This window comes from Triticum aestivum, chromosome 4B (assembly GCF_018294505.1).
Source record: "Triticum aestivum cultivar Chinese Spring chromosome 4B, IWGSC CS RefSeq v2.1, whole genome shotgun sequence".
NCBI classification, from domain to species: domain Eukaryota; kingdom Viridiplantae; phylum Streptophyta; class Magnoliopsida; order Poales; family Poaceae; genus Triticum; species Triticum aestivum.
Genome location: NC_057804.1, coordinates 71449645 through 71463574, shown reverse-complemented (window position 1 = coordinate 71463574; position 13930 = coordinate 71449645). Strand labels below are relative to the sequence as shown.

At 46.6% G+C, this 13930-nt stretch overlaps 1 protein-coding gene across 2 annotated transcripts; it reads right to left on the bottom strand.

Annotated features, from left to right (window-relative positions):
- Positions 1 to 7400: 7400 nt before the first annotated feature.
- LOC123091084 (putative B3 domain-containing protein Os08g0325100) lies at positions 7401 to 11698 on the bottom strand. 2 transcript variants are annotated; one of them, XM_044512486.1, is made up of 7 exons: positions 11353 to 11698; positions 11122 to 11268; positions 9357 to 10128; positions 9039 to 9226; positions 8345 to 8801; positions 8024 to 8214; positions 7401 to 7775 (listed from the first exon to the last, which is right to left on the bottom strand). In XM_044512486.1, exons 2-7 carry the CDS (start codon positions 11242 to 11244, stop codon positions 7524 to 7526), a joined length of 1983 nt encoding a protein of 660 aa, XP_044368421.1. In that variant the 5' UTR covers positions 11245 to 11268; positions 11353 to 11698; the 3' UTR covers positions 7401 to 7523. The 2 variants fall into 2 exon arrangements, with proteins under 2 accessions (XP_044368421.1, XP_044368422.1); XM_044512487.1 differs by having other exon boundaries at positions 11122 to 11229; positions 11353 to 11697.
- Between the last annotated feature and the right edge of the window lie 2232 nt (positions 11699 to 13930).

Here is a 13930-nt window from a genome sequence, read left to right as displayed (position 1 = left end):
TGAATTCTTTTTTCGAAGATTCATTCAAGCACTTACTAAAAATGCCGCGTCGAAGTCGCCGATTCTCCTTCACGGCAGAAGACAGCTGAATACGAACATCTTTCAGTTCGTCGCCCAGCTGGGTATTGGCGTCTTGAAGCTTGTTGTTCTCTTGCCTCACCCTCGTTAGCACGCTCTCGCCAGCCTTTAGTTGGCGTAGGAGTTGTTGCTTGTCCGAATTTACTCCGGCTCCATCTGCATTATTATCGTCAGGGTTGCACACCTGCCGCATTTCAAAACGAAATTATCTTTCGAAGCATATATTACCTGCGGGCATCCCCTTGGCATTTTCTGAAGTGGCCAGTGCGGCCTCAAGCTGGGCCTTGCACTCTTCAAGCTCCTGGGACAGTTGCGTATTCTTCTTTGTAAGACACTGCATAGCACATGATACTTCAAACAGTTATCTTCACTGTTTCAAGTCTCGGGGGCTACTGACATATATAACCTTCAATTCTACTCACCTATATGTCTTTTACATACTGCTCCGTGACTCTGGCTAGACCATTTTGAGCAGCACGGAGATACGCATCTCCTGTATTAAAGGCGTCCAACGCCTCTGGGGAAAAACACGCGTCACGAAGAACAGTCCGGCGACGCCTGTGGTTCAGGGCGCTCTCCACCTCTGAATTGGTGGCAGATAGCCCGCCGACATCCTCTGTCGGAGGAGCGCCCGAGGCGCGCCCCGTGTCCGTCTCCGCTTCCGGACCCAGCCTTGAACCTTGGCCGGCGGACATAGTCCGGCGGGCTCTCTTCTTTCTAAGAAAATCATGAGCATTAGTAAGACTCAAGGGCATAAACCCTAGGCGTTAAATTCGCATGCCGTACTGTTGCGCCGGAATCTCGATCTGGTCCACACTTCTTTTTGGCCCGCCTGGCTTCAGCGGCCCTTGTTGGCTGCCCACCGTGGGCTCGGCCTTCCGCCTCAAGGATTTACCCTGCGAAATGCTATTAGTTTACGGCATGCAAGATAAAGCATGAGAATACTGGGACTTCGGTCTTAGTTACCTTTGAGGCTGGAAGTAGTCCGGGATAGTCGGCCGTGATGGCCACTAAGGAGTTGTCGTTTCTCAATTGATGAAATACTCCATCAATTAACTCCACACATAAGTCTGGATCTTCTTGGGAGTCCGGATCGAGGGACCGTTCCGGGTCCTCGGGTTGTGGAGCAGGGCTGTTTATTTCCTTCATAGCCTGGTGCAGCTCCTGCGTTTAAACATTACTAGACTAAGTACTCAACTACAGGAATTTCAAAGCGGATAGGCAAGTGAAAGTGTCCGCTCACCCAACTAGGTGGATTGTACATGGAGAATCCGCCCTCCGGGTTGACACGGAGGAATTCTTCTTCTTCTCCCTTGTACAAAGCGGATAAGATTCTCGTTAAAGTGGTGGCCGAATCTGGCCCCTTGCGACCGCACTGGGTAGCGTCATCCTCCCCGTCAAAATCCCACATGGGGTGGCCTCTGTATTGAAGCGGCTGCACCCCTCGCGTAATGCATATGGCCATGACCTTGATCATGGTCAGTCCGGAATGAGCCAACAACCTTATCCGGCTCATCAGGTACAGGACGTCCCCGTCAGCTTCCCTCTGAGGGTTCCGCGGGCGCCAACTCAGGCGCTTCTTCAACGGGGCATTATTGAACTCGGGGAGGCCGATCCGTATAGGGTCCGGCAGGGCGACGTCATCTATATAAAACCACTCCGAGGGCCAGTCTTCGGACGCCCTCTTTGGGGTACCGGATAGATATCCGGTCCCGGCGATGCGCCATAGTTCGGCTCCGCCCACCTGATAAATAGACCCCTCCTGAGAACGGGGCACAAGGCAAAACAACCTCTTCCACATCGTGAAATGGGCCTCAACACCCAAGAACAGCTCGCAGAGGGCCACGAAGCCCGCGATGTGCAGAATGGAGGCGAGCGTGAGGTTGTGTAGCTGGAGGCCGTAGAACTCCAGCAACCCTCGGAGAAACGGATGAATTGGAAATCCTAGTCCTCTCATCAAATAAGGGACTAAGCATACCCGCTCTCCTTGAGAGGGATTGGGGACGCCCTCCGCCTGCTCTCCGCCACTATAGGCAGCAATCCCGGCTCGAACTGGGACCATATATGCTGGGGGGAGAAGCCCCTTGGACTGAAGCACTACTAACTCGCTATGCGAGACGGAACACCGCCCCCAATCTCCGGGCCGAGGGCTGGAGGGGCGAGAGGAGGAGCGGCACCGACCGGCCATGATGGAATGGATCTCTGTCAGAGGCGCTCTGATGAAGACTCGCGGAGGGAAGATGGTGCGAGTTGGATCTAAATCCCCGTCTCTTTTATGGGCGGCTCATTAACGCAACTGGGGGGTAAGTGAAAAGAAAATCCCCTGGCTTTTCGCATTCGTTTGACGCATGGAAGATGGTCATTATGGGGCACAGAAGCCGAGGAGGACAGCACACACTAGAAGTCGGACACTATTCGACGGGTACAGGGAATTTGAAGGAGAACCCGCCTTGCAATGCCGAAGACAACTTGCGCGCCGGACTCGTCGTCATTGAAGCCTGGTTCGGGGGCTACTGAGGGAGTCCCGGATTAGGGGGTGTCCGGATGGCCGGACTAAGACCTTTGGCCAGACTCTCGGACTATGAAGATACAAGATTGAAGACCCCGTCCCGTGTCCGGATGGAACTTTCCTTGGCGTGGAAGGCAAGCTTGGCGATACGATATGAAGATCTCCTCCCATTGTAACCGACTCTGTGTAACCCTAGCCCTCTCCGGTGTCTATATAAACCAGAGAGTTTTAGTCCATAGGATGAACAATAATCATACCATAGGCTAGCTTCTAGGGTTTAGCCACTCCGCTCTCGTGGTAGATCTACTCTTGTACTACCCATATCATCAATATTAATCAAGCAGGAGTAGGGTTTTACCTCCATCGAGAGGGCCCAAACCTGGGTAAAAACATCGTGTCCCTTGTCTCCTGTTACCATCCGCCTAGACGCATAGTTCGGGACCCCCTACCCGAGATCCGCCGGTTTTGACATCGACATAGCCCATCGATGGTCCATCGTCGTCTGCTCCGGCATCTTCATCTTCATGATCATGTCCTTCGTTTGCTCCGACATCTTCCTCAACATCATGTCCGACATCTTCTACATGATGACTGTGTACTGCATCTACTTCGTGATCATGTCTTGGAGATTCTTCGTCTTCTCGCCCGCCCTCACCGCGGTTGTCTTGTTGCCCTTCCTCATTTCTTGCCCGGCCCCCATGGACGACTTCATAATCATCTTCATCACCTTGCCACCGATAGCCATCCATGAAACCACGCAAGAGCAGGTGGTCCCGCACCTGTACGGAATTCGGGTCCACAAGGCTCCTCAGCTTGCATCTTCGACATTGACATCTTATCTCCGTCTCATTCTTTTGAAGCATCTCGGCCTTCGCGGAGCTCAAAAACCTATTCACGATGCCTTCGGTCATCGTGCAGACCATGGTCGCCTGCGGGGTAGAGCAAAACGATATTTTAAAACCAATAAAAAATTTGGCATGACTTTGCCTAAAAATAGGACCAAAAAGAATGCATAGTGCCAAAATTCTTGCTGAAACGGAAATGAATCAACATTCCGGCAAAATATTGGCAACTATCACATTTCAAATACCGGTACCTGCAAACACAAACATATATGCAACACCACAAACATATGCAATACCACAAACATACATAGATCTAGCTAGGCCATAAAAAGTGCATGTGCGCGTTGTTGGAGGGAGAAAAAAAAGTAGATCTACAACATAAAGATAGCTTTCCCCTTACTTACCTATCAAAAAAAGGTAATTTAACCACTTAATTTGGATGAATCTATGGTGCAAATGAGGTGAGGAGGAGGAGGCAGCCGAGACAAGCTTGGAGGAGGAGGTGGAGAGAATGAAGTGGGGAAAGTGAGTGTGTAGGTGTGGTTGTCCAAAATATCTAGCTGGTCCCTGGTTACTAATGGCGCACCAGCTGGTGGTGCGCCATTAGTAGTTTTGCAAAAAAAAATAGCAGTGGCGCACTGTGTGGCTGGTGCGCCATTACTAGTTAAACCTAGTAATGGCGCATTGTGCCCTGATGCGCCATTAGTATTTTTGGAAAAAAAATTGTTACTAGTGGTGCACCATGGGTCTGGTGCGCCATTAGTGTCTTTCACACTAATGGCACACCAACACATGATGCGCCATTGCTATATAGTAGTGGTGCACCACATGTCTGGTGCGCCATTAGTGACCATATCATCTATAGCCCTTTTCCTAGTAGTGATGCAAAGACCGTGTAGGAGGGCTTCATACTCGGCAACATTATTAGATCGAGTATGCAATGCGTATAATCAATGGGTTGTTCTGGTTGCTGGGTTTTCGTCCACTATGTTAGTCAGGACATGTGACTTTATGGTCCGGCAAGGCTGGTACAGAATCTCAAAAGGTAGCAGCTCAATTGTCCACTTCACGATCCGGCCTGTGGCGTCCCTATTGTTGATGATATCTGACACAGAAACCTCATTTCAACTGTAATGGAGCATTCTTGAAAATAGTGCCAGAACTTTTGAGATGCCATGAATGTCGCCTAAGCGATCTTCTGGCAATGAGGGTACCTCGTCTTGCACGACCTAGTTATGATCGAACAATAGCATGATCTTCCTCCCCGCGGTAAAGCACCAGGACAACACTAGTCACTTGATAAGTGGCCGAGATGTATAATATCATTGACTCGCCAATCTAGGGTATTGGAAGGATAGGGTTGGTAGCCAGCAATGTCTTTATTTCCTCCAAGGTTGCTCCCACCTTGTCGGTCTAGACAAACTTGTTTGTCTTCCTCAGCAGCCAATATAAGGGGGTGCCTTTTTCCCGAGCCTCAAGATAAACCGGCTCATGGAAGAAACACATTTGCCCAGCCTTTGGATTTACTACAACTTGGTCGGAACATCGAGCTTCAAGAGCGTCTTAATCTAGTCTGGATTAGCTTCAATTCTGCTTCAGGAGACGATGAACCCCAATAGCTTGTCGGCCGGTACGCCGAAGACACACGTGTTCGGATTCAACTTGATGTTGAAGGCACGCAGATTCTTAAAGGTTTCCTGCAGGGCCTCAATGAGGATATCACATGTTTTAGTTTTAACAACCACATCGTTGACAGTATGCCTCACCTATTTTACCGATCTGTGTGTGCAAGCATGCGATTCTCCGACTTAATCATGCACTAATCATATACACAAATGCGCACGGTCAAGATCAGAGACTCACGGGAAGATATCCCAACACAACTCTAGGCACAAATTAAAATAATACAAACTTTATATCACAAGCCAGGGGCCTCGAGGGATCGAATACACAAGAGTCAACGAAAGCAATAATATATGAGTACCGACATAAGTAAACAAGTCTGCCTTAAGAAGGCTAGCAAAACAACGACAACATGGATTGAAAAGGCGTAGGCCTCCTGCCTGGGAGCCTCCTAACTACTCCTGGTCATCGACGGTCTCCACATAGTAGTAGGCTCCATTGTGGTAGTAGTAGTCGCCCATGGGATCAATTGGCTCCTAGATTCCGTCACCTGATAGCAGTAATCAGGTAGAGGGGAAAAGAGGTAGCAAAGCAACTGTGAGTACTCATCCAAAGTACTCGCAAGACTTACATCTGATCTATGCTAAGTATGCATCGTATCAAAGAAATGGGGCTATATTTTTTAACTAGACTGCAGAAATGTCAGAATAGAGGGAAGGCCTAGCCCATCGAAGACTAGCATCTTGCAACAATAGAAGAGAGTAGAGCAACATAAGATAAGTAATAAGTATGTTGTAGTATCAACGCTCAGAGATCCTTCCTTGACTCCCTGCGAGAAAACGATCCCGGAGCCATCATATCCATTTAGTGTCTCCAGTATCCAGTTCTAGTTGTAATAGATCGGGATACAACTCCGAGCGTCCGTTAATGTGGACACGTCTGAATAGATAAACTTCCCTGCAGGGGTGCGCCAACTTACCCAACACGCTCGATTAGCTTTGCCCGAACATACTTTTCCAGGTCATGCCCGACCTCGGCTGATAGACACACCGTAGTCCTACCTAGTCTCAACAGATAGGCCAACACGCTGGTCTACATCCTAAGAGCTCGGGGGTCTTGGGCCCATCGCTCTTTGCACTCCTACGCGTTGCGTACGCGGCCAGGAGCAGACCCACCCCCTAATATAAGCGCAGGTGGTTCTCGTCCAACCGGGCACGCGCCACTCAATCGCTGACGTCCAAAGAGCTTTCGGAGAATCGTACGACGTCGAGTGCCCATACTTATTCCCGTGTGGTGGTTAGTGTGAAAAGGCCAGATGCCTACTCAGATTGCATATCCAAACCCGTTAGTGTCTTGGGAGCTCGCGGTGACGATCAATGGTCCGCGGTGACGATCAATGGTCCATGATCTATGGTCCTGTCGCCCCGTCTCGCAGATCTATCAATCATCGATTGGAGTTTGTAGCCATGGCACTCAGGGGTGTCGATTCTCAGGGTAGGAGAATAGATGGTGAATCAATCCTCAGGGTAGGAGAATAGTCAGGGAATCGATCCTCAGGGTAGGAGAATAGTCAGGGAAGAGATACATTGTTGCTTGGTTGATAATGAATTAGGGTCTAGGGGTGGCATCATATAGCTATCTACAAGACTCTTTTTAGAGGAAATGTACAAGACTCTTATTAGATGAAACCTTTTTTTTTGAAAAGGAGGATAACTCCCGGCCTCAATGCACACAACCATATATTATTAGGACGGCAAAATCCAGCAACCGGGCAACATCAACCGGGAAATAAAGTGAAAAGAAAACCCGAGGGTGCATGCCTCATGACAATAACTCCACCAGATAGCCACTAACCTTATGTAAAAGACGACACAAAAAGAAAAATAAACAACTCCAAAATGAAACCTAACAAAATGGAAATATTATATAATCTAATCTTTAAAAGGAAACAGCAAACCAAACATGGTTACACAACTAGGCAGAGGCTGCTGCCTGCTCCTAAATAGCTCTAGTGGCACCTCTTGTGGGCTTGGGCCAAGGGCCTGTGATGGTATGCGATCACCCCAGATAACAAATGCACTACCTAGTTCTCAAAAACAAAAACCTAGTTCTCAAAACAAAACAAAAAACTTACTAGTTCTTGGAAAGAAAATAACATAACAAATGCCACGTAGCACTAGCAGAGTATGCACAGAAGGATAAAACATTTGTTTCGAAGGAAGATATATAATAAAATATAGTACTCACATGTTCCCCAACATGTGTCCATGGTAGCAAAATAACAAGGACAGATAGGCATAAACAGAGTAACCTACTACTCCATCCGTTCCAAAATACTTGTTGTGGTGTTACTTCAAATTTGAACTAAAATCACGACAAGTATTTTGTTACGGGAGGTAGTACTACATCCTAACAGCACAAAAGGGACTACACACCACCTCAAGATAAATCAGACAATGGCATTTTGATCAACTGAAGTCCTTCGCGCGGATGATATGAACTTTCATGGCGCACAATTTCCGATGCTTCAGCAGCTCGAAGAGGCAGATATCACCCACCTCCACCTCATTGGCTTTCACAAACTTTGTCCATCCGCCTACAATCCTTTTATCCTGAGGCTTGCGTCCAAACCACACTTGACACCTCTCGCCAAGTCGCTCAAGACAGATGCTCTGCACCTCATCTCCCAAATACTTGTTGATATATTTCTTAGAGATGCTCTAGTTACAGATTCAAAATAGATAAGGAATGTTAGATGATGTTATTCAAGCAAATTAGGAATTGAAATCACTCTAAACTTCCTAAATCCTTCACTAATCCTAGGAAAAATATGTAAACTCACATGACCAGGTTATAATTATAAAGCACTCTAAATAGCTTTATGATCCAAGAAAGAACACATGATAGACAAATACATGATCAATATCACTAGTGGAACAAGCATTAAAGAATAAAGTTTGGAACTCACTAGAGTGTATCTTCCAGTAACATTGGTTTGTTGCATCATGGCAACAAAGATGGGAGTTTCAGAATCAATAAATTGAACCTTCTCTTTCACTGCCTTCTTCTGATCTGTAGTAAGGCGCGTAAAACGTGCAAGGATGCAATCAGACAAAGCACCTTCTTCATGATCAATATCTTCCGATGACAAGGAATCTCCTGCACAAACCACAAAAAAATGATAACAATTACATACTTAATATATCTGTAAAACAAAACAAAGTGTATCTCAGTACCATCTGGTAGCATGAATTGCCACCAGATGACTTAGCAGTAGGAATTATCGTACTCTTGCTGCCCTGACTAGACTTGTCCCTTTGAAGTTGTATCCGTCTTTCCAACGAAGGTAGTTGTATTTGCACAGGCTCGGGATGAACGATAGTATCTTCCACTGTTTCATTATGCAGTTGCATTTCCTTAAGCTGGGGGAGAGAATGAGAATGTTCCATAATTTTAACAACCTCTCTGTGCCTTTGCTGACAAATTTTGGAAGGCGTATCAATATCCTTTGTATGGATGATATGGACTTCCATCGTGCACATCTTACATTTCTTCAACAATTCAAAAATGCAGATATCACCCATCTCAACATCATTGTCCTTTACAAACCTCCGCCAGCCAGATATAATCCTTTTCTCTTCAGGCCTACCACCAAACTGCACTTCCCACCCCTTGCCAAGGCGCTGAAGACATATGTTGCGCTCCGTATCTCCCACATGTCGCTTGACATATTCTTTGGGCACACTCTAATTACAGATTTGGGTAAAATTGTTAGATAATGGCATTCAAGCAAACTGCAGAACAGAATAACATTTCAATCCAAGATCATTATCATAGTAAACAGTATATGGTTTGTAAGTTTAGTCATGGCGGGTTTAACAATTTAAAATATGCAAAATACTGTTTTCAATAGAAATCTTAGTTTAAACGGCTTGCTGCAGACTCTAGCAGAATGCGTATTCAACAGCAAATTCGACACTCACTAGGGTGAAAGTTCCTGTAACATTGCACTTGCTCATCATGGCCACAAAGATTGGATTGTCAGATGAGATATGTTGGATCTCCTGGTCAACTTTCTCCTTCTGCACTGGATCTAGACGGGTGTTCCACCCAAGCGTGTATCTAGATGTATCACATAAATTAGTACCATCTTCTGAGCACAAAGAACCACCTGTGCACAAAAGGAGATCAATTACTGAATAATATATCAATTAAAGATGACAACAGCAGTTGTGATTTAGAAGGAGTTATATCTCTATAATCACAAATTGTATGAAGGACTAGAGGCTGAGAGGGAGTGCCTGAAGAACTCGCCACGCTCTTGTTGCCCTGATTTAATTTATTCCTCTGAAGATTTGACTGTCTCTCAGCACATGTCAGCTGCATTTGCCGGGACTGAGGATGGCAATTAGAACGATTCAGAGTCTCAGTAGGTGGCTGCATTTGCATGTGCTGACTATGATCAACAAAATGGTCCACATTTGCACTAGGTGGCTGCATTTGCATGTGCTGACTATCATCAACAAAATGGTCCACATTTGCACTAGGCGGTTGCATTTGTATGGGCTGAGGATGCCCTTCAGAACGTCTCATATTGTCAATAGGCAGTTGCATTTGCACATGATGAGCATGCCCTTGAGAACGGCTCATGTTATCAGTATGCGGCTGCACACGCATGAGCTGAGGATGCCCTTGAGAAATATTCATATTTTCAGTAGGAGATTGCATTTCATGGGGCTGAGAATGACCATGAGTTTCAGGAGCACCTCTTTGCCTTTCCTGCACATAAGGATACAGAGGAGCACTGTCTACAACAACGGACGATGCTTTCTCACGGCCAAATTGATCAAACACTATGACATTGAACTGCGAATTTCCATTGTATCGAAATACCACAGAGTCGTCGATCCGTAGATCATAGGTTTCGACGAAGGTCTCCCATCCTGCTCTAAGGACTAGTTTATCTGGATACTTGGCAACTCCAACAGTGTAAATATGACCATTTCGTGTTTCTAGCTTGATCTCTTTTGGGATCTCACCCCTGAATCGTTTCAGAAAATCATCTGGGATGGTCTGCAGAAACAAGAACCAATGAAGAAAACAGGGTTTAAACCATAGGAGGATACAAAGTATGAATATATTGCAAAATATACTATTTGACATCTGATGTGAAAACAAACCAGGAGAAAGGAGCTAGCTTAATTTCTGTACATCTACCAGTGTGGCATTTAGTGTCTGTTATCATGTTAATGCCTACTCGCACGAGGCATTTCTGGTGCCATAAAATAATTTCCACAGAGTAGTATGTTCTGAATACAGTGCTAAATGGAAATTCAAGTTCAACATTAACTGAGTGATCCTATAAAGAAGACAGTCTCCAGGCCAGTTCTAGCCACCAGACCATGATTAAAGGGCACATTGACACAAATAAAAAACACAATGAACACTATAAATCTTCATTCACTCCCAAGTAAAATCCCGGTAAGGCCTTGTTTGGTTGTAGGGGAACTAATCCACTAGGGGATTGGGTTGATCGCTGCTTGTCACCCAATCCCCTAGGGATGAATCCCCTCCATTCCACTTAGGCTCTAATTTCATTACCTCACATGAAGCTGTTTGAAAATATACGATCTAGCTAAATAACAATGTTGCAGAACAGCAGGTGAAGCAGAAAGGCATCACAGGAGATATATTATCTTGATCAAAATTAATATTTGCCATACATAAATTAGCACAGGGGCTAGTCCCTGTTGATCTCGTTTCCCTTTGTATTCCGTGCTACTAAAATTGAAAAGTAACTATACACCCTATTTGCAGTATCATAACTTCAACGTGCAGTGTTCTTAGTCTTAGGAACTTGGATCTACAGTAGTACGGACCAGATCCAACTTGGGGATATGCTTATTCTGGCACGAAAACATTAAATCCATAGTCTGCATGTCTGAAGAAGAATGTGGGTATGTGCTGCATCAAGCAATCGACCTACTAGTTGCTTGCCATTCGACACAAGAAGGTGACAGAAAATAAACAAGAACAACTGTAGCTGAACATGAGTAGGGGGTTTACCATCTCACGACCACAGCCATCCACCATAAACATCAGGAAATGCTTCTCCCGGTCATCCAGATTGCAGTAGTCGAGCTCATCCCTCCGCTTGCATCTTTGGCAGCCCATCTTCTCACCCGACATGCGTAGCAAAGGAAGCAAGCATCACTAGCAGTGAAGTTTAGTGCCAAAACGTGCGAAACGATGATGTCAATGCTGCTGAGTTGTGAGTTCGACCGGGAGAGGCTTTACCTTGGGCCGGCTGAGATCCCGGCGAACGGAAACCTTGGCTAGATCAAGCGGCGGAAAAAGAATCGGGAGCCCCGGGATTCTGTGAGAGCATAGGATCTTAGCGGAGAAGACGAGAAGGGGTGAAATGAAGCCTCTGCCGAAGGACACTTGGCTCCCTCCTGCCTCTGGCCGACGATTGGGAGAGAAGAAAGCTCGGCGAGAAGACGGGACGGGCTACCTAGCTAGCTCTGCTCCTGCCACCACGCCACCACGGCATGGCGTGGTAAAGTTCATCGGTTCTCGCGCGTGCCATCAATCCAGTCCAACCCACCGGTCACTTGCTTGCAACCCCGAACGCGGCACCCTCTTCACCGTAATGTCCAGTCGGCGTAAATGGCCTGCAGAGTGCGGTGCAGTGTGTGGGCTGTACCGCATTTCCCCAGGATTCGAGTGTACTTCGGGTAGGTGTGGTTATTACAGGCCTAGCTAATACGAAAATCCCCTTCGGTGCCCCGGCGCAGACGAGGTCAATGAACAGTACAGAGATTAAAAATAGAAAATCAAATAATTCCGAACTACATTTTGTAAGCAAGATGTCCATGCATGTGATGTTCGTGCAAAATTTGATGAACTTTGGACATTCGACGACCGCGCGGCAAAAAAGACAAATTCAGACAAGAACAGTGATGTTTGCCATACCAAAACTTCACTAAATTTGACACAGAGTATTACGCATCTGAACATCTTGCATAAAAAAAAAACTGATTCTTTTACGATTTATTGTTCACGCCCGTCACCAAAACGCCACTCTCTAGCTAATACTAATTTGACTGGCACGAGTTATTTCGGCCAATTCCAACCTTCCTTTGGTACAAGTGAATAGAAACGACGGCCCAACGCGTCCGATGCATCTCCAAATGATGTCTGCTTGGCATCTGTATGAACACATTTTCGGTGCATATTTGGGCTAGGTTTGCGTCCACATTGATACAAGACGGACGCGTCGTGTGTGTGTGTGTGTTCTTTCGGTGTCCACATGAGGCCCGCGTGTCGGTCGCCCAACCACCCACTCCGGTCCTATTAAATGCCATGAACGCTTTCGGCCCCGTGCGTCGGCCGCACAGGCACTTCCGCTGTGGAGACAGTGGCGTGTTTAGAGGGGCCAGTCCACTTCCACACACATCTTCTTCTCTGTCTACTCCCCACAAGCCCGACAAACCCTAGCCAGCGCCGCCGCCCGCCGGCCGCAATGGTGTGGAAGTACGACCGGGAGGCCGGGTTGTCACCTGGCTCGTCAGCGCCGAGGAGGGACACGGCCAGCTTCTCAATCTCGCCGACCGCTACGCCGCGGTAGCGGCCCTACATCAACGTGGTCATCGTCCCCGTCGTGTCAGGCACTGCTGGAGCTACAGCAGGTGCCACCCGCCTACCTGTGGTAGTCACCGCCCTTCGTCAACCTCACCATGGATGAAATCGATGACTAGGATGGCGACAACAGCCGAGACTAGAAGATCCAAGTATTTCTTGAGTTTAAGTTTTTTTATGTTTAAGTTTAATGCACGGCGGCGAGGACGGCTGGGACTTTTGGAATTAATGTAATATATTTTAATTAAGTTCAAGTTTAATATTTTTTTATGTGTTTGTAAGTTTAAGTTTAAGTTTTTCTAGATGCACTGTTTGAAATGCGCCCGGCCAGTTGGACGCACCTACTAGCGCAGGGACGCAAAGGGACATGTGCGTCCGCCTCACCGACCTATACATACAAAAAGCAGACAAAATCTGCATCCGTTTCGCGTCGGCTGGTTGGAGTTGCCGTTAACATTGGCAAGAAAAATAAACTAGGGTCTCTTTGATTTGGAGGATTCTCAAAACTTAAGAATAGGAAAAATATAGGTTATAGGGTTAGCAGAGTGTGTTTGATGGCATAGAGTGAATTATAAAAAGAGGTTGGACATGCTAGATTTTCTACGAAATGTAGTACAAATGATTTCTTAGAAAAAATTACAATAGGATCCAATCCTACGAATCAAATGACAAATGTAGAAAAATTCCTTAGAATTCTAGTCCTCCAAAAATCCTATAAAATTTATTCTAATCAAAGGAGGCATAAAGTGGGTAAATAGCCATTAGAAGAGTTCAAATGAAACAATTCTAGTGATGGACTTTCGCCCTCCGCTTCTACTACCTTGCCTCCCTCAACTCGTCACCATTAGAGGCAATCATCATGGAAGCCCAGTATATGATTTATGCACGAAGAACATCTAAAAGTACTGCTCACAAAGCATCGTCAGGAGTTGTTGGTTTTTCCATGTGATAATTGGGAACGCCATGGATGGCGGCTGATTGAGGGTGTCTAGCACTTGAGATGATAGTGGAGTAGGAAACATAGAAGGAGTAATGGTCATACCCATGATAGGGGTTGCCGCTGGCAACTCAAGAATCGCTGATGCCCTCCCCCCCCTCGGGGTGAGAAGCATCACACCGTGGCTTGACTGCCCGTTGAGGTTGCCTTGCATCGCGATTGGTGGTGGGGTGTGAGGTGCTCCACCCGTATTCGGTATGGCCATAGGGGATGCCACCAGCAATGCAGAGACCGAGA

Bases quoted from the DNA above. Each gene is read 5' to 3' on its own strand.
- LOC123091084 (XM_044512486.1), bottom strand. From the start codon at position 11,244: ATGTCGGGTGAGAAGATGGGCTGCCAAAGATGCAAGCGGAGGGATGAG. The intron at 8,802-9,038 runs GTGAGTGTCGAA...ATCTGTAATTAG, and splicing joins TTACAGGAACTTTCACCCTA to AGTGTGCCCAAAGAATATGT. The intron at 7,776-8,023 runs GTGAGTTCCAAA...ATCTGTAACTAG, and splicing joins TTACTGGAAGATACACTCTA to AGCATCTCTAAGAAATATAT.